This window comes from Caretta caretta, chromosome 23 (genome assembly GCF_965140235.1).
Source record: "Caretta caretta isolate rCarCar2 chromosome 23, rCarCar1.hap1, whole genome shotgun sequence".
Classification (NCBI taxonomy): domain Eukaryota; kingdom Metazoa; phylum Chordata; order Testudines; family Cheloniidae; genus Caretta; species Caretta caretta.
In genome coordinates, this window is record NC_134228.1 from 8812231 (window position 1) to 8831376 (window position 19146).

Below are 19146 nucleotides of genomic sequence, written 5' to 3' on the forward strand. Positions count from 1 at the left end.
AACCTTCTGTTTTACTGGCTGGCTGAGAGTCATGGTGAATTGCAGGAAGTACGGGGTGCAGGGCCCTGACTCCCCTACATTCTGTGACACCGCTCTCTCCCCAGCCCCCTCCCCTCCTCAGGACACAGGGTCAGCTCCCACCCCAGCCCCTCTCCCCTCCATGGGGCACAGGGTCGGTTCCCTCCCGGGTGCCTCTCCCCTACACAGGACACAGGGTCCTGTCCTTCCCCAGCTCCCCTCCTCAGGGCTCAGTGTCAGCTCCATTCCCAGCACCCCCCATAGACATGTGGAGGTTGGGAGCTGCAGTGGGTGCCTTGAAGGGGAGGAAAGGGTTTCCAGACACATTGTCCACCCCTTCCCTGACTGTAGGGCCCCAAACACTCCCTGAGGTTGGGCAGGGGAGCTGTGCACAGGGGGCGTCTGCATGAATGGGGAACCCTCAGGAGGAGGAGCTGCCCCAACTGCACCAGACCAAAAAGAGGATGCCCCTCCAGCCCCCAACTCCAGGACAGACAGTCACAGCCCAGAGATGCTAGGAGAGGTTACACTGGCCCAGTGTCGGCAGGGACACCAGCCAGTCGTGAGGGAACGGGTGCAGCTGCTGAGAGCAGGGGTCTGGGAGCCAGGACTCCTGGGTTCTGGCTCTGGGAGGGGATGGGAGTGGGGTATAGTAGTTAGAGCGGGGGGGGGGGGGGGGGGCTGGGAGCCAGGACTCCTGGGTTCTATCCCCAGCTCTGGGAGGGACTGACTTTGATGACAGCTGTGTGCGCTGTCATGCAGACTGTTGCCATCTACTGGCCGAAGCCGGGACTCCCAAAGCCTGCAGGAGCTTGCTGTCTCTGGGCCAGTTCTGGAGGCAGCACCTTCCTTGCCTTGCAGGCACTGCTGTGCCTGGCCCCTCCGGACCCCTCCGCCCACTGCTCTCAGGAATTGGGCTGCTCCCAATGCCTCAAGCTCTGAACCTGCTGGGGTAAGGCCCGGGCCTGCCTGTGCAGCGCCGAGCGCTTGGCAGACGCAGGCAGACACGGGGCAGTCGGTCATCCAGTGGATTCAGCTCTTTATTCGCATCTGCTCAGCCTGGGATGGCGTGCGGCACCCGGGGCTCTCCCCCTCCCGGCTCCTGCCTGTCCATGCAGCACGGACCCCTCCGGGGGAGACAGTCGTGTATCCCGGCCCCCAAGGGGGTGGGGGGTGCAGCCCCACCCCGGCGATGGCAGGGTTTATCAGGGGCGGCTCCCTTGGCTGGAGTTGGAGCGACGGCCCTGGAAACCCGTGCTCCGAGCGGGGCCTGCCAGGGCGAGCTGCCCCATTGTTAGCGAGACACGAGCCCCAGTCTGTGCCAGCGTTGTGCGGCAGCCCACAGAGTGTGGCTCACAGTGGGAGGGGAATGCCCTGGGCGCCTGTGGTTCATCCCTGAAATGGGAATCCCCCCGGGCACTAACCAAGCCATGCCCTTGCACAGCCAACAGCCATCCCCGGGCTGGGCGGGCAGGGCCAGGGAGCCTGGCAGCAGAGAAGAAGGGCCTGGCAGCAGGGGGGATGCACTGAAAGCTCGGGGACGGGGTGGGGGGGAATCAATGGAAGGCCATGGAGGAGCTGTGGCCGGCTCAGCTGTCCTGCAGGATGAAGAGAACACGGGAGGTTAGGGAGCACTGCCCATGGCCTCGGGCGAGGGCTGCAGGGAGCGCCAGGCACCTCACCCAACTGTGTGCTTCTGTCAGCCCCATTCTCACCCCTTCACTGACACAGCCAGTGCCTACGGCCACTCCCTGCCTGGACCCAGGAGTCCTGGCTCCCAGCCCCCCTGCTAGCCACCTGGATCCCACTCCCCTCCCAGAGCTGGGATAGAACCCAAGAATCCTGGCTCCCAGCCCCCCTGCTAGCCACCTGGACCCCACTTCCCTCCCAGAGTTGGGAGAGAACCCAAGAATCCTGGCTCCCAGCCCCCCTGCTAGCCACCTGGACCCCACTTCCCTCCCAGAGTTGGGAGAGAACCCAGAAGTTGTGGGGCTCCCTGTATCTCCCTCTCCCTGGCTGTGGGCAGGCACCTGGCAGACCACACTGACGTCCTCCCAGTGGGTGCAGTCATTGTAGCTCCAGAAGCGGTGGGCACATTTCTGCAAGGTCTCCTCGGTGCCTTTGCAGCGGATGTCGTCCAGCCAGATTTTCCCCGTACCCTGGCCAAAGCGGGGCCAGTCCTGCGGCTTTGGGGCCAGTGGCTCGGCTGGGCCACAGCCCAGCTCCTGGCATACCACTTGGGCGATGGTCACTGACCAGTTGTCATCGCAAACGGTGCCCCACACCCCATCATACCGCACCTCCAGCCGCCCGGAGCACTTGCTTGGGCCGTCCACCAGCCGCAGTGCGAAGGGCTCTGCGAGGAAGCGGGGGGGTCAGCTGTGTCGGTGCCCCAATGCATGCTGGGAAGGCATGGCCTGGCTGGTGCAGGGGGCTTGCCCGGCACTGACCCCCACATCGCAGGGGCGCCAGTGCTGTGCTCTCTGTGCCCAACTAGGAGGGGCAGCTGTTGCCAGGCTCAGCTGGGGCCATGGCACACGCTGCCCCAGTGGGCAAGAAGGCCGGGGATGGCCCTGCTCCAAGGGGACCAGCTTGGCACTCAGGGGGAAAAGTGCAGCCATCCCTGTCTGACCTGGGCCTCTGGCAGGTGGTGAGGGCCTGGTACCAGCGCTGCTTTCTCACCTTGGCACATGACTCCGGTGTCCCGGTGGTGGGGGCAGTGCCGCCCCTCCCAGGCTTGGACTCGGCAGTGGGTCAGGGAGGCCTCCTGCCCGGTGCACTCCAGCTGGCCCAGCAGGATGGGTGCTGAGCTCTGACCAAACTTGCTGCAGTGGTGGGTGACGTACCGCGGGCTCCCGCAGCCCAGCTCCCGGCAGAGCACCTTGGCGTCAGTCAGGTCCCAGCCCAACCCACACACAGCACCCCAGCGGCCGTCATGGTAAATCTCCACCTGCCCACTGCAGCGCGTGCTGTTGCCCACCAACCGGACAGGTGGCTCTGGGAGCTCTGCAGCTAGAGACAGGGGGAGAGATATGAATGAGGATCAGGGAGAGATCAGGGGCTGTAGAGAGCAACTTACAGAGCTGGGAAAGACCCAGGAGTGCTGGCTCCCAGCCCCCTGCTCTAACCACTAGGCTCCACTCCCCATGTAAGGTCTGCAGCCTTTTTTCTGCAGCCATATTAGGAGAGCAGCAGCCATGAGCCAAGAAGCAGAAAGTCCCGTCCTCACATTCCATCTAAGTTACATTAAAACAATATAGTAGCGGGCTGTTAAGAAGGCTCCTGTCCTAATAGTACCCACATCACCAGATAAAGAAACAGATCTTAAGATGTTTAAATAAAATGTTGTTTGATGCATTCTGTCTGGCAAGGTACCACTTATCAACACTTGTGGGTGTGAAATCTCTACTTTATAGCTTTGCCCACTTCTCTCTTGTTTATCTGTATGGTCTCTGTCTGGTTCTTTGATTGTTTCTGTCTGTTGCAGTTTCTGTCTGTTGCATAATTAATTTTACAAGATTTAAATCAGCTATGGTGGTGGGGGCTGATTGGTTAAAGAATTGTTTCATAATGGGCTAGGGTTGTGAAAAATACTGTTTTGTAGTTTCTTAGTTTAATATAATTGGTTAAGGTATAGCTAGGCAGGACTCAAGTTTCTTTATATAAACTTGCATTCATCTCCATGCAGCTGAAGAAGTGGGGTTTTTACCCACAAAAGCTTACACCCAAATAAATCTGTTAGTCTTTAAGGTGTCACCGGACTCCTGGTTGTTTTTGTGAATACAGACTATCACGGCTACCCCTCTGATACTATATAAACTGGGGTCCAAAAGGAAGTTTTTTGAAATCAACTCCAGGACACAGCCCCAAGACCAAAGCTGCCAGACCTCAACACCCTGCCAACGACACTGTGCAGAAGTTGGAGTCCCCAGATGATCTGATTTTGACTGGCCAGCAGGAAAATTTCATCTGCCTTATTGGGAGTGCTGAGCATTGTATGCTTAGCCTGTGTATTCTGTGTTGGTAACTGTTAATAAATATAGCTTAAGGGTGTGATGAAGTGGGACTGTTCTTAATGTTTCCTCTGAATACTGTAGGTGTGCCTCAGTTTCCCCATGCATTTCTTAAGTTTCTAGGTGGAGGGATAAGGGGGTGTAATTGTTGCAGAGCAAAGGGTCAGTGTACATAAATGGCCGATACGCTGTCTCCTGGCAACTGATGGCCGGGGCCCTTCCCCCTGCAAGGTGATAGCTAAAGGTGTTGGAGAACAAAGGAATTAGGTGACCTCCTGGCCCGGGAAAGGGACAAAGCCCAGGAGAGGAGGAGGGGCTGGAGAGTGAGTGAGTTGGGGGCTGGCTGGGGAAGTGGAGTGAAGTGCAGACATGGTTGTCTGGCTCACTGTCCCTCAAAATAGACCCGGCTGAGGGGTCCTGTTCTCTGTACCTACAAGCTCTGTTTTAGACCATGTTCCTGTCATCTAATAAACCTCTGTTTTACTGGCTGGCTAAGAGTCACGTCTGACTGTGGAGTTGGGGTGCAGGACCCTCTGGCTTCCCCAGGACCCCGCCTGGGTGGGCTCGCTGTGGGAAGTGCACGGAGGGGCAGAGGATGCTGAATGCTCCGAGGTCAGACCCAGGAAGGTGGAAGCTGTGTGAGCTGTTTGCCCTGCAGACAGGCTGCTCACAGAAAGGAGACTTCCCCAGAGTCCTGCCTGGCTTCGTAGGGAGCAGTTCTGGAGCATCGCCCGGGGACTCCGTGACAACTGGTATTACCGTGTAAGGCTCTTTCCCTGGAACGCCCCACAAACCCACAGAAGGTTACACCCTGAGCCCTAGGAATTGGGTATGGGTAGCCCTGAGCCCTAGGAACTGGGTAAGGGAAGGTGTCTTTCCCCTGGAGTCCTAGGAACTGGAAAGGGTCAAGGTGCCAAAGTCAACCAGGTTACACCTTAAGCTCTAGGAAGTGGGTAAAGGTGGGTGCCCTAGAGTGTGTAGGTAACACCCTCCCAGAGCCAGGAATAGTCCTCAGGAGACCTGACTCCCAGCTCCCCAACCCACGAGAGCCCACTCCCGTCCCAGAGCTGGGGATGGAACCCAGGAGTCCTGGCTCCCAGCCCTGCTGGGAATGTATTAGTAGCAGATGGTGTGTGTGGATGCTGACCCTACTGCATGAGAGCGTTTTCCCTTCATAACCTTGCCCCATGGCACATGACAGGAAGCAGAGCCCAGGCCCTGCTTGTCCCACCCTCCGGGCCTGTCAGGTCCCCTCCCTGCTCCCTGGGCAGACTGTGCAGTGCTCACCCAGCCAGGCCGCTCAGTCAGAACTGAGCACCCTACCCTGGGACTCCAGGCATCCTCCCATCCCTCCCTTAGGGCCAGGGCTGTCCAGGCCGGCTCACCTTGGCAACGAGCCCCCGCGTCCTCATCATGCTTGCAGAAGTTCCCTGGATTCGTGTACAGGCAGCTCCCCAGCGTCGCCTCTGTCCCCTCGCACTCCACGTTCAGCATCAGGACAGGGAGTGACTCGGGGCCCGGGCCGAACACTTTACCACTCAGGGCGTCCATGGCCTGCCCGCAGCCCAGCTGCCTGCACACCACGGCCACGTCGCTCAGGTCCCAGCCGTCGTCACACACGGTGCCCCAGCGCCCGTCCAGACGCACCTCCACCCGCCCGGCACAGCGGTGGTGGCCACCTACCAACCTTACCTCTGGCAAAGCAAACAGCTGCTGGGACACCTGCTCCGGGACTGCGCGGGGAGACCCCAGGGGCTGCAGGGACTGAAGGCCCAGCTCAGCGCGAGGCATTGCCAGCGAGTGCAGAACAGGGCAGAATGGGCTTTCCTGCAACACTAACCCTGGGCCCTTCTCCCGCACCTCCCTTCCGCCATGTGCTGCACAGACAAGTCACTGAGCCCCAGGAAATGGTGCAGCATCAGTGCCCCTGCTTTACAGAAGGGAAACTGAGGCACAGAGACAGGAATTGACTCCATTGCAATGAGTAACAGCTCACATAGAGGCAGCTCCTAGTGCCCTGCTCCAGTTTGCTCCCATTGTGTGCTTGAACCCAAGCAGCTCCCTTGCTCCCATTGCATGCTGGGATCTGCACTCAGGCAGCCACCTCACTTCCATTGCATGCTGGGATCTGCGTTCGGGCAGCCTCCTCACTCCTGTTGCATTCTGTGACCTAACTTCAGGCAGCTGCCTAATGCCTTTGCACTCTGGGACCTGTGCTTGGGCAGCTGACTCTCCAAAGGGTGGCCGTGGTCACCTCTGCTCAGGCCCCAGCCGTGGTGCCGGGGGGTTGGGATCCTGGCCTGGGTTCTGGCAAAGGGCAGCCCCCTGGGGGCCAGACATACTTACCTGAGGAGGAGGAGACTCCCACGTCGGCAGCTGAGGAGAGACAAGGGGGAAACTGTCAGGAGCAGAGAGGGGCCCGTGCACCCCAAAGCTTCCCAGTCCCAAGGCACCTGAAGGAAAGTGGGGCTGGGCGGGACAGAGTCCGGAGCAGTTAGAGCCAGACACAGCAATGACACATGCTGGGACCCAGGGGAACGGGGGAGCCCCAGGCCGGCTGCCCATCGGCTGCTCTGCTCTGCTCCTCTCCATGGTGCACAGACCAGCCCCATGAGGGCACTGTCTGGCCCCACTAGCACTCAGACTCAGGCCCTTTCCCTGTGGGGGGATTTGGCAGGGCAGGTCTCAGCCACATCCCCTGGTCGGGGAAGAACAGGTAAGCTCGTTGTATCCCCACCGAGCTGGCACCTCCCCGTGATGGGGCGGGTGCCTTCCACACCCGGAGGGGCCCTCACCGAAGCAGAGCAAGAGGCACAGCAGCAGATCCATGGCTCCCCCAGGGTGAGCAGCTCCGTCCTGCCGCGATCCGGTGCCAAGAGCTCGTCTCACCCCACACCGCCCAGGAAGCCCTTTTTAAGGTCTGGCACAGGACTGCCAGGTCAGTATGGGAGGAACCGGAGTGAGGGGCCGGCCCATGAACCCATCACAAGATCATTTCCGGGCACCATGGCACTGGGCTCAGCACGTGTCCCAGGGCTGGGGGAAGGAGGGCAGGGGAGTGACACTGAGGTCAGTAGTGTTGCCTGCAAATAAACCTGCTGATGTGGCAATGGATGGCCAGCGCTGCAGGAAGCAGAGCAGGAACTCAGTGGGAGGCAGTCTCCCCGTACAGTCAGTGCTGGCCCCAGTGCTATCCCTAGCTCTGGCAGGGGAGTGGGGTCTGGTGGCTAGAGCAGGGGGCTGGGAGCCAGGACTCCTGGGTTCTATCCCTGGCTCTGGCAGGGGAGTGAGATCTGGTGGTTAGAGCAGGGGGGCTGGGAGCGGGGACCTCAGAGGCACCTCCCCACTCCATGACTGTCCTGAGTCCCATGGCTCTGGCCCAACTTTCTGGGAGCCAGCAGCTGGCTGAGTTCAGACAAACTGGTCTCCAGCTGTAACTCAAGGCTGATGTTGTGCTTATGCCTAGTGAAGGAGGTGTGACGAATGCAGGGATGCTATGGCCGCCCCTTCATAACCTGAGATCCAGGAGGGGGATGCAACCAGGTGACTCTTGGCCTGGGAAGCAAGACAAAGGCCGGAGGAGGAGCAACGGGCAGGGCAGGGGCCAGGCAGCTGGAAGCGAGTCAGTCTCCACTGGCTTGGGGCACAGGAGGAGGGCCAGAGCCCTGGCTCTGGGCTCCCTTCCTCCCAGGGCCGGCCCACAACATTTTGGCACATGAGGCGGGGAGCTCAAATGATGCCCCCATGCCCCCTCGTTTGGGCCAAAACTTTGAAAGATCTCAATTCTGCCTTCTTCCTGTTCTACTCCTCTCATGGTACTGCTCTGCTACCTACCTTAATAAAGGAGAACTAACAACTTAAAATGCCTTGTTCAAAAATTTTCAGTGTAACCCGTCTGCCCGTCAGAGTTGGCAGCAACAAGGGCCGGGTTCAGTATCTAGGGGTTCCGTTTCAATAATACAATGCAAAACTAGCTCGAGCTTCCACCAAGTGACCGGGGACAAATATATACCACCCCCCCTGAGCGCCTCTAAAAGGCAATACTTCCCCTCTCGCAAGCATAGAGTCTGAGTGTAGCAAAAACCTTTTAATAAAGGAGGGAAACAATGCGGGATTATGTTGGGGAAACACCACAAACAGGATTCATAACACCAACCACGAGTAAAAGACCCACCCCCAATTAAGTTTGGCAGTGTCCTTTCCCCCTCAGGGTCTTAAGTCCAGCAACCCAATAGTCACCTTCCCCCCACCACAGTTGCTGTCCTTGGTCAGTGCAGCCCCCAGAGTTCAGAAGTTCATCTGCAGAGTTTACCTCCCAGCCTGGGTGGAAATGAAGGGAGGTATGGGGGAGGCATCTTACATGCTACGCTGCTGCTCCTCGATGGCCAAGTACCATGCCTCCCCATGGGGTTCGCCTCCCCATGGGGTTCTGCTGCAGTCTTTACCACCACCCGCACCTCTCCGTCAGCTTCCCAGCTATTTGCTCTACTCCGCTATCCACTCTGCTCGCCAGCCATCTACTCACTAACTTGTCTTCAGGCCCCCCGCTACTTAATACAGCTCTCAACAGCTTCAACTCTTCAGTGATTGCAGCTCTCAGTGATTTTTAGCTGGTAAGCAGGGGGAGCCTCAGGGCTGGTGCACCACTACCCCAAAAAGAAAAGGAGTACTTGTGGCACCTTAGAGACTAACCAATTTATTTAGTCTCTAAATTGCCACAAGTACTCCTTTTCTTTTTGCAAATACAGACTAGGCTGTTACTCTGAAATCTGTCACTACCCCAAAGTAAATCTAATGCTTAGATCTAGGTATCAGTGATTTCAACTCTACAGCACATAACAAACAAGGCTCCTAATGGAACCCATACATAGCAAGAGAAGAGATTAAAGTACTGTTAAAGACCCACACTACTAAGTACACATAACCTATCCCCAACCTCTCTCAATTCCCTGGAGTTTGGAACCCATGTCCCTTGCCTGGCAAGTGCTACTTAGTTGGGGGCGACTCCCTTTGTCATAAAATGCCAAGTACAGTTCTACTGTCCTTGATTCACATAACCAAGATAACAACGCTTTATTACTCTGCCCCAATAACAGAGAGACTGGGGATCCCACAGCAGCCTAAATTACCATTTGGTCAAGCAGCCCATCATACTAGGCAGGGTGGGTGTGCCCATGCAAACGAGAGTGCCCATGCAAATGAGATCAGCCCCTGAAGTCCTTTTCCACAGCTCACCACCGGATGTCAGGGCAGAGCTCGTTCTGACTCTGCTTACATAAGTAACACTTAACTTTCAAATGCCTGAACAGCAAATGTAACTTTTCTTCTCTGCATAGTGAACCCTGGCATTTTCATCTGTTTGAATAGTCAAAGTGGTGCTTTCCGTGCCTTTTTGGTTGCAAAGATTTGAACTGCTGAAGGTCCACAGTCTGGGCCAGCTCATGCTCTATTGAGATGGTTTCAAAGCTGACCAGCCTCTCCTGCGTCCTTGTGGAGCATAGATGTGTTTTTATTAACTTCAGCTTGGAAAAGCTGCGATCTCCACTGGCAACTGTTACAGGAAGTGTTAGAAGTATGCACAGAGCAACAAAAACATTTGGAAAGAGGGTGGCAATCTTATTTGTGCACATATATTCCAGAACAGCCTATGGAGTTGATCCTGCTGAAATGTATCTTGAAAGGGCTTTCAGTTCATCACCTAAATCAGTCGCATCAATATGGCGCATGTTATTGTTAGGATATAGATATTCAGGCCTGTCTGTAAAGGCCTATACTCTAAGAATTTAGGTGTATTCCTATCACTTGGCTAGTTAGAGGTATAAAAGAAAGAATCAAAATCACTGTCTGCCAGTGTAAGGGCCTTCTCTTACTGTGACAGTCTGAGGCCCTGTTCTTAGGCTAAGGCCTTTGGCTAAGCGACAGAGGCAGCCATAAGCTGGGAAGTGAATGGTCACATCCTCACATTCCAAACTAGTCACATTGAAATAAGGTGCTATTGGGCTGTTAGGAATTTAATCCTGTCCTTATAGTGCCTATCACCTCCAGAGAAAGGGAAGTGCCTAGAAGCTGTAAAAGGAAATTGAGGTTGATAGTTTTCTGTCTGGTAAGAACTCACTTATCAATAGACACAGCTGGGAAACTCTTATGTCTTTACAGATGTAGTTGTGAAATCCTCACTTCTGTATTGTTTTGTCGTTATAGTTCCCACTTTGCTATTGTTTATTGGCATGGTCTCTGTCTGGTTCTGTGATTGCTTCTGTCTGCTGTATAATTAATTTTGCTGGGTGTAAACTAATTAAGGTGGTGGGATATAATTGGTTAGCTAATCCATGTTAGGATTGGTTAGTTAAATTTTAGTAGAATGATTGGTTAATGTATAGCTAAGAATATTACTATATAAATTAGGGGCAAACAGGAAGTAAGTTGGGATTCGAAAATAAGGAAAAAGGAACTTGTATTTAGCTTGCTGGAAGTTCACCCCAATAAACATCAAATTGTTTGCACCTTCGGACTTCGGGTATTGTTGCTCTCTGTTCATGCGAGAAGAACCAGGGAAGTGGGAGAGTGAAGGAATAAGCTCTCTAACAGTTATCATGTGTCAACACTGTCTCTAGTGCCCTGCATTGCTGGTTTAGGTCTTCTTCAGGTATAGTGAGGAGTTTTGGAATATCATATAACATCCCAAATATATTGCTGTGTTCCTTGAGCTGCATGAAACGTTCTTCAACTGACTGTATTGCACAATCTAGCACCTGGTTAAAGAATTCAACTTTGAATTGTTGTTTGGGGTCTCTTATGGGATTATCCCGTGCCTCCTAATCAAAATGTCGTCTTCTTCAGTGACTCTTGTATTCTTCAATGGGTGGGAAAATAGCTTCAGTGTGAAATTCCTCTGCCAACTTCTGTGCACTCTTCAGAACGTTTTGAAATCCCTCATCTGACTGGTAAGACTGTAGGTATGACTATGCTTTGTCCAGTTGTTCCATTGCTCCAGATATATCAAGGTCAACACCTTGGAGTCTCTTGCTTACAACATTTATTTCAAACACTATGTCATGCCACAACACTAAGCCACACAGAAATTTGAAGTTATGTATGTTTCTGGTGATTCCATTTCCCTCTACCACTGTTCTCCCATGAACAGTTCCTGTCACAGCATTATCCTCCATAATGGCAACTATGGCATCATCTATCTTCCCAATTTGGTGTTTGATAGGCTTTATCGCCTCCACTCGACTTTCCCATCGTGTGGCACTCAGTGGTCTCAGTGTCAGAGAGGATGTTCCCAGATGTTGCTTCAAAATTTGCCATCGATGAGTTGATGCAGAGAAAAATACAGAGATGCTTTGAATTACATTAAAAATTCGGCAGCCTCACTAGAAGCTGATGCTGCATCGCTGACCACCAAGGTCAATGAATGAGAACTGAACGGGACAAAAAAAGCTCGAGGGGTTTAACTCTTGGATCCATGTCTGCACTGCTCTGTTCTGCCCTCTCATGTTGGCACCATTACCGTAGACCTGACCTCTCCTGTCAGCTATCGCAATTGCCGTCTCTTCCAGCTTGTAAGAAGTACATTTGTCATACCAGCTCCTGTAGTATCATCAATGTCAATAAATTCTAGAAAATGCTCTGACAGTCACCATTGCAGGGACATTTTCACTAGGTTCTGTTGTTATTACAAAACACACCATTGAAGTCATTTGTTTCATATGGCTGATGTCAGGTGTGCAGTCCAGAATAACAGGGGAATATCTTGCTGACTTCAGATCTGCCCCAATCTTCTGTTTGACTTTTGTTGCCAGTGACTGTATAATCTCATTTTGAATTGTTTTCCAAGGTAGTGGTGTGTGTACATTTCTTGGGTGGTGACTCTTCTTAGATGCTCCTGGAGTACAGCATCAAACTCAGCCATCAGCTCCACATAGAATCATAGAATATCAGGGTTGGAAGGGACCCCAGAAGGTCATCTAGTCCAACCCCCTGCTCAAAGCAGGACCAATTCCCAGTTAAATCATCCCAGCCAGGGCTTTGTCAAGCCTCACCTTAAAAACCTCTAAGGAAGGAGATTCTACCACCTCCCTAGGTAACGCATTCCAGTGTTTCACCACCCTCTTAGTGAAAAAGTTTTTCCTAATATCCAATCTAAACCTCCCCCACTGCAACTTGAGACCATTACTCCTCGTTCTGTCATCTGCTACCATTGAGAACAGTCTAGAGCCATCCTCTTTGGAACCCCCTTTCAGGTAGTTGAAAGCAGCTATCAAATCCCCCCTCATTCTTCTCTTCTGCAGGCTAAACAATCCCAGCTCCCTCAGCCTCTCCTCATAACTCATGTGTTCCAGTCCCCTAATCATTTTTGTTGCCCTTCGCTGGACTCTCTCCAATTTATCCACATCCTTCTTGAAGTGTGGGGCCCAAAACTGGACACAGTACTCCAGATGAGGCCTCACCAATGTCGAATAGAGGGGAACGATCACGTCCCTCGATCTGCTCGCTATGCCCCTACTTATACATCCCAAAATGCCATTGGCCTTCTTGGCAACAAGGGCACACTGCTGACTCATATCCAGCTTCTCGTCCACTGTCACCCCTAGGTCCTTTTCCGCAGAACTGCTGCCTAGCCATTCGGTCCCTAGTCTGTAGCTGTGCATTGGGTTCTTCCGTCCTAAGTGCAGGACCCTGCACTTATCCTTATTGAACCTCATCAGATTTCCTTTGGCCCAATCCTCCAATTTGTCTAGGTCTTTCTGTATCCTATCCCTCCCCTCCAGCGTATCTACCACTCCTCCCAGTTTAGTATCATCCGCAAATTTGCTGAGAGTGCAATCCACACCATCCTCCAGATCATTTATGAAGATATTGAACAAAACCGGCCCCAGGACCGACCCTTGGGGTACTCCACTTGATACCGGCTGCCAACTAGATATGGAGCCTTTGATCACTACCCGTTGAGCCCGACAATCTAGCCAGCTTTCTACCCACCTTGTAGTGCATTCATCCAGCCCATACTTCCTTAACTTGCTGACAAGAATACTGTGGGAGACCGTGTCAAAAGCTTTGCTAAAGTCAAGAAACAATACAGTGTTAAGGAAGTTTCCATTGTCTGGCACATACAGCGGATCTGAAGTGCCATGCAGTGCTTGGTTTTGGGTAGCAAGCATTCTCACAATGTCAATAAGCCTTTTCAGAACATTTTGTCAGTAAAGAGACTCTGATGCAATGTTCTCTTGATGCTGATCATCTATGGTGGCCTTTAACCTTAGTCTCATCTCAAGCTCTTTCCACCTATGGAATGAATGTTCTCTGGTGATTTGCTGCCTTCTCATGGCATGCCAGATTTCTAGCCAGATTTTTCCAGTCCTTTGTTCCTGTAGAACCCAAGGTGGCTGGAACATTAGACTGGAAGAGTTTGCAACAAAAACAGTATGCAGCATTCTGGGTTTTTGAGTACAAAAGGCATGGCCTCTCCACTTTGTCACTTTGTGAAATTGGGGATTTCACGCCAGTAATGTGTTGGATGGAAACTTCTATTTTCATTGTCTTTGGGGAACATGAAGTATTTCACTTGCTGTGGCCCATGCAGTACAAGGAAGTCCCTCGGGCTACTGCTCAAGTGGGTCCACAGTCCTGGATCATCTAGACCAGGGGTCGGCAACCTATGGCACTCATGCCAAAGACGGCACGCGAGCCAGTTTTTAATGGCACGCTGCTGCCTGCTGGGTCCCAGCCACCGGCCCCGCTCAGTCCGCTGCCGAACCCAGGGGGAGGGGGAGAAGTGGAGGCAGAGCACGCTCACTGCTCGGGGAGGAGGCGAAGAAGAGGTGGAGATGGGGCCTTGGGGAAGGAAGGTGGAATCAGGGCATATCCCCTCCAGTCCCCTGCCGTGAGCCGCTCTGGGAAGGAGGCTGGGAGCACCTCCAGGACCCAAGCCCACACCCCCAGCCCCCAGCCCTGACCCCTGCACCTCCCTCACACACCCCCAGCCCCCGGCCCTGATCCCTGCACCCCCCTCACACACCCCCAGCCCCCAGCTCTGATCCCTGCACCCCCCTCACACACCCCAGCCTCCTGCCCTGACCCCTGCACCTCTCCCATGACCCCAACTCTGACTCCAGCACCCCACACACATACCCAGGCCCCCCACACCTCATGCCCTGACTCCTGCACCCCCCACATTCCCACCCTCACCCTGAGCACCAAACGGGAGCTCCTGCACCCCCCCCCACATTCCCACCTGCACCCCTCGCACCAAATAGGAGCTGCCCTTGTAAGCACTCCACACCCAAACCTCCTGCCCCAACCCTGAGCCCCCTCCCTCATTTTAGCTCCTGGCCAGATCCTACACCCCAACCCCCACCCTGATCCTTCACCCCCAGCCCTGTGCTCAGTGCACTCCCACCCTCAACTCAGTGCAGAGAGAGAGGAAGAGAATGGGCTAGAACCAGGGAGAAGGTAGGTACCCACTCTATGTGGGCAGGGACGGGATCCCAGACCAGCAGCAGGCTGACTGGGGCTGGAGCAGCACCTGGGCCTAGTCAGTGAGCAGAGAACCGAGGGGCTGGGCACTTCCACCCACCACCCGCTTGCAGGCACCTTAGAAGGCAACTTTGGGGGAGAGATCCAGCTGGGAGATGGGTTGCTCAGAAGGAGGTCGCTCCCCCAGCCTGGCTGTCCCCCAGCACCTGGGACTCCGAGACCCACTGGGACACACTTGGCCCGTCGTTGTCCTGAGCTTCAGAGAGACGTCCTGACAGACTAGGCCCGGGGAGGGACCCACCAACAGCACCACCTCCACCAGCCCCCACGTGGGAGGTGAGTCGGGTTCCTGCTGACACCCCGCTCCCTCATCATGGGTCCTATCCCTGCCTGCCGTGTTGTGTCTTTCTCCTGGCCTTCCCCGGCTGCCTTGGGTCTGTGAGTGTCTGGCTGGGCCAGCCCGGGCTGCCTCTTCTGGTGTGTGGCTCTCTCCTTGTGCAGCTCCCAGGTGCCCTGCCTAGCTCTCCAGCCCTCTCCTGCTGGCAGTTCCCGGGGCCTTTGCGCTCAGGGAAGCTGGTGTTAATGCCCAGGAGTAACGAGCTTTTGAGCAGATGGTGACCTGCTGGGGTCGCCGGCTGCTTCTCAAGCTCTGTCACGGAGGACGTGCCATGAACCGATCTCCCCGGCGTAGCGCTGGCCAGTCCAGGGCAGAGATGCTGGAGCCCCCTGCTGCCCGGGTTGCTGGCATGGTCAGGCCGTTAGGGTGTCTGCCAGGTGGTGCAGTGTCACCCCCTGCTCGGCCCTTGGAGCCCCAGCTGCGTCCAAACCAGGCCATACGGAACCTAGGCATCTCCCACCCAGCAGGGGAGCTCTTCCCTGGGAAGGGCCGCAGGGGCAGGGAGCTCCCCACCCCCACATGACAGGTGCTGCCCCACCCAGCTGCAGGGCGGGGCTCCTGCTCATTTAGCCCTGGGGACAGCATCCCGCTGGGGCTTCTGCATGTCCTTGTCCTTGGCCAGAGCCCAGGGGTTGGGGTGGGGGGGAGAGGGTGCAGTGCCCAGGGGTTGGTGTGTGTGTGTGCAGAACTCATGGGATGGGAGGCAAAAGCGCAGGGGTTAATGGGGGTGTGGTGCAGAGCCCAGGAGACGGGGTGGAGCGCGGAGGCCAGGGGATGGGGTCGGGTGCAGTGCCCAGGGGATGGGGCACAGAGCCCAGGGGGTGGGGTGCAGAGACCAGGGGATGGGGTACAGAGTCCAGGGGGGTGGAGCGCAGAACCCAGGGCATGGGGTGGGAGGAGCCAGGTCAGCGGTTCACCCTTCATATTGCACCCCATCACTCAAAGCCTCACCCGGCCCCGGGGGAAGGGGGGTGACGAAGTGGGAATTTTCTGTATAATTTTTATGACTCCTGTGTGTGCCTCAGGGTCCCTCTGTGGTTTGTATCACTACCCAGCGGGGGCACAGGGGTTACCGCTGCTCTTGGAGCCAAGCAGAAGCGAGGCCCCTTGCTGGCGGGTGGCGTGACTGGGTCACTAAAGAACTGAAACCAACCCAACTCAGCAGAGGGTCCAGAGAGCCAAGGGAAGCCCCAGTGCTGATCACGGGACACTCGTGTCTCCCTGGCCTGCTGTGAACTCAGCACGGCCCTGCCCGACGCCAAGGGGATGAGTGTGGCAGGCAGCGGCTAAGAGCTGCCTTTGGGGAGAGGCTCAGGGCTCACCTGGGACTGAAAAGGACACCGAGAGCTCAAGCCTGGCCAATGGCTTAGCCCCTGCCTCTCCGTGCTAGTCCCCAGGCTGCGGGATGCGGCAGCCAGGTGACTAATTAGTCCTGCTCTCTGTGCAAAGGCTGCTAGTGTGGCTAGGAAGGCTCCCTTGGCCAGGTGCCCTGGAGGGGCCCAGTACAAGCCTCCTGCAGGTTGGCCTGGGCTCACTGCAGGGAGCCACAGGGAGAGACGGGGTTGCTGGTACCGAGGGCATGGCCCTGCCCCTGGGGACGGGCGGGGGGCCTCAGGGCCCAGCATATTAAAGGGGTCACTTGCAGGAGACTGGTGACCTAAACCAGACCCTGTGGATCCACAATGGGAAGATGGGCAAACTGGGCAGCCAGGCCGAGGGGGCCAGCCAGCTACCCAGAGCACGGACCCCGGGGGCCCTGCATTGCAGAGCACCCTGTGCTGGGGCTACCAGGGGTTACAGGCCACTGCCCTCTGCAAACAGGGCTCCCCAGAACAGACAGACAAGCAGATGCCGCAGATCCAGCTCCTTCCTCTTTACTGGGGGCCGGGCTCAGACTGACGCCTGCAGCCCGGAGCTCGGTGCCAACGAGGGGGGCAGACGGGCGTGATCTCAGGATGGATCCCACAGAGCTCTGCACTGGAGGTTGGGGGGCAGTGCAGGCAGCAGAGGTCAGTCTCTCAGCAGGGGACAGTGCAGGCTGGAGGTGAGTTCAGCCTGGGGGAAGTCTGTCTCTCACCAAGGGGCAGTGCAGGCCAGGGGCCCAAGGGATCTATCTTTCAGCAGGGGGACGGCAGTGCAGGTTGGGGGGGTCTGTCTCTCAGCAGGGGGCAGTACAGGCAGCAGGGGTCTGTCTTTCACCGGGGGGCAGTGTGGGCTGGGGTGAGTTCAGGATAGGGGATGTCTGTCTCTCAGCGAGGGGGGAGTAGCAGTGCAGGCTAGGAGGGGGCTCTCTCTCAACAGTGGGGGGGAGTGCAGGCTGGGGGGGGTCTGTCTCTCAGCAGGGGGCAGTGCAGGTGGGGGGGTCTGCCTCTCAGTGGGGAGGTCTGTCAGCGGGCAGGGCAGTGTAGGCTGGAGGGGGGTCTGTCTCTCAGAATGGGGGCAGTGCAGGCTGGGGGGTTGTGACGCTGTGTACCTTGGGGGAACACCCAGCACCCCCATGTTCAGCCTTGCATTAGATACCACACGAGCATTTTACAAGTTTGTCACATCAGGTGTCTTTGGAAGGCTCATGAAATGATGCTGAAATGAGGCTCAAAGAAGAGGAGGCGGCCCACCGAAGGGCTATGGAAGAAAAAGAGAGAGAGACGAAAGAGAGAGAAAAAGAGAGAGAGAGCGAAAACACCAACTGGGCATGCTAGAGAAGCAGAATGAGAACCCCCTGACCCCAAGGACCCCCATCACTCCTAAAATCCACAAATGGGAACACTTATGCCCCGCATAGAGTGAGGACGATGATATTGCTGAAGCTCTGACTGCCTTCCAGAGGCTGTGTGTAATACAGGAAATCCCTGATGACAAGAGAGTTCCTGCCCTGATTGCGAAAGTAACTGGTAACGCTGGAAACGTCGTCAATGGAATGCCGAGTGAAGATGCTTTAGACTATTGTAAATTTAAAGATACTGTTTTGCAAAGGTTTCAGATTACCCCTGAATCAGATAGAGTGAAATTTCAGAATCTCAAGAGGGATATTGGGATGAGTAATGGGGAAGATGTGAACAAAATGAAAGATTTGTGGGGAAAATGGGTGAGGGGCAAAGAGGGGGCGAGTTTTGAGGGGATGTTGGATCTTGTTGCTCAAGAGCGTTTCCTAGGCATGTGTCAGCCTGAAGTGAAGCAGCGCCTGTGGGACAAGGATGTAAAGTCTGTGGATGGGATGGCTTTTTTGGCTGATGCCTTCAAACAGACTCAGGCGTCTATTGAGGGCAGGCCACAGAAAGTGCGGTTTAAAACTGGTGAGAAGGGAGGATCCCATTTTGCCCCTGGGAAGAGAGAAGGGGGCTGGGAGCCTAAACATTCTCTTACCCAAAACCATTCCTTTAACCCTCATCCCAAATCTCCTGTAAAAGCAGAAAGAAGAGGAGTACTGGTGGCATCTTAGAGGCTAACCAATTTATTTGAGCATAAGCTGTCGTGAGCTACAGCTCACTTCATCGGATGCATTTCCTGGAAAATACAGTGAGGAGATTTATATACACACAGAACGTGAAGGGGAAAAAAAACAAACAAAAAACCTGTAAGGAGAGCAATCACTTAAGATGAGCTATTACCAGCAGGAGAGCAGGGCGGAGGGCGGGGGGGAGGGACTTTTTGTAGTGATAATCAAGGTGGGCCATTTCCAGCAGTTAACAAGAACGTCTGAGGAACAGTGGAGGGGGGGGGAAATAAACATGGGGAAATAGTTTTACTTTGTGTAATGACCCATCCATTCCCAGTCTCTATTCAAGCCTAAATTAACTGTATCCAGTTTGCAAATTAATTCCAATTCAGCAGTCTCTCGTTGGAGTCTGTTTTTGAACAGAGGGTGTGGTATCATAAAGACACTTGTAAAAACACATCTGTGATAAAAATTTTGGTATTAATGTTAAGTTTTGGGGATAAGAATTTTGACAAGGATGTTAAACCTTATGATAATGCTACTTTCCAGTTAATACCTGTAAACAGGTTTAAAGCTTATCACAGCAGAGAAACCATAAAAAACCTGGTTTGCTGTGTGTGAATGGGGAAACTGAGGCATGGTGCCTCAAGGCCTTAATGGCTGGATGCCAAGAGAACTATAACACAAACTGCCTTTGAGCTAGTCAGGGACTAACCCTCTTGCAGTAAACTAAGAGGGGAGGTGTGATGCTCTGTACCTCGAGGGAGCACCCAGCACCCCCATGCTCATTCTTGTAAAATGAT

At 54.8% G+C, this 19146-nt stretch overlaps 1 protein-coding gene across 1 annotated transcript; it reads right to left on the bottom strand.

Annotated features, from left to right (window-relative positions):
- Positions 1-1040: 1040 nt before the first annotated feature.
- Positions 1041-6950, bottom strand: LOC142069881 (CD5 antigen-like). Its single transcript, XM_075122556.1, has 6 exons — positions 6827-6950; positions 6378-6407; positions 5417-5725; positions 2701-3030; positions 2049-2374; positions 1041-1616 (listed from the first exon to the last, which is right to left on the bottom strand). Exons 1-6 carry the CDS (start codon positions 6858-6860, stop codon positions 1608-1610), a joined length of 1038 nt encoding a protein of 345 aa, XP_074978657.1. The 5' UTR covers positions 6861-6950; the 3' UTR covers positions 1041-1607.
- Positions 6951-19146: the final 12196 nt, after the last annotated feature.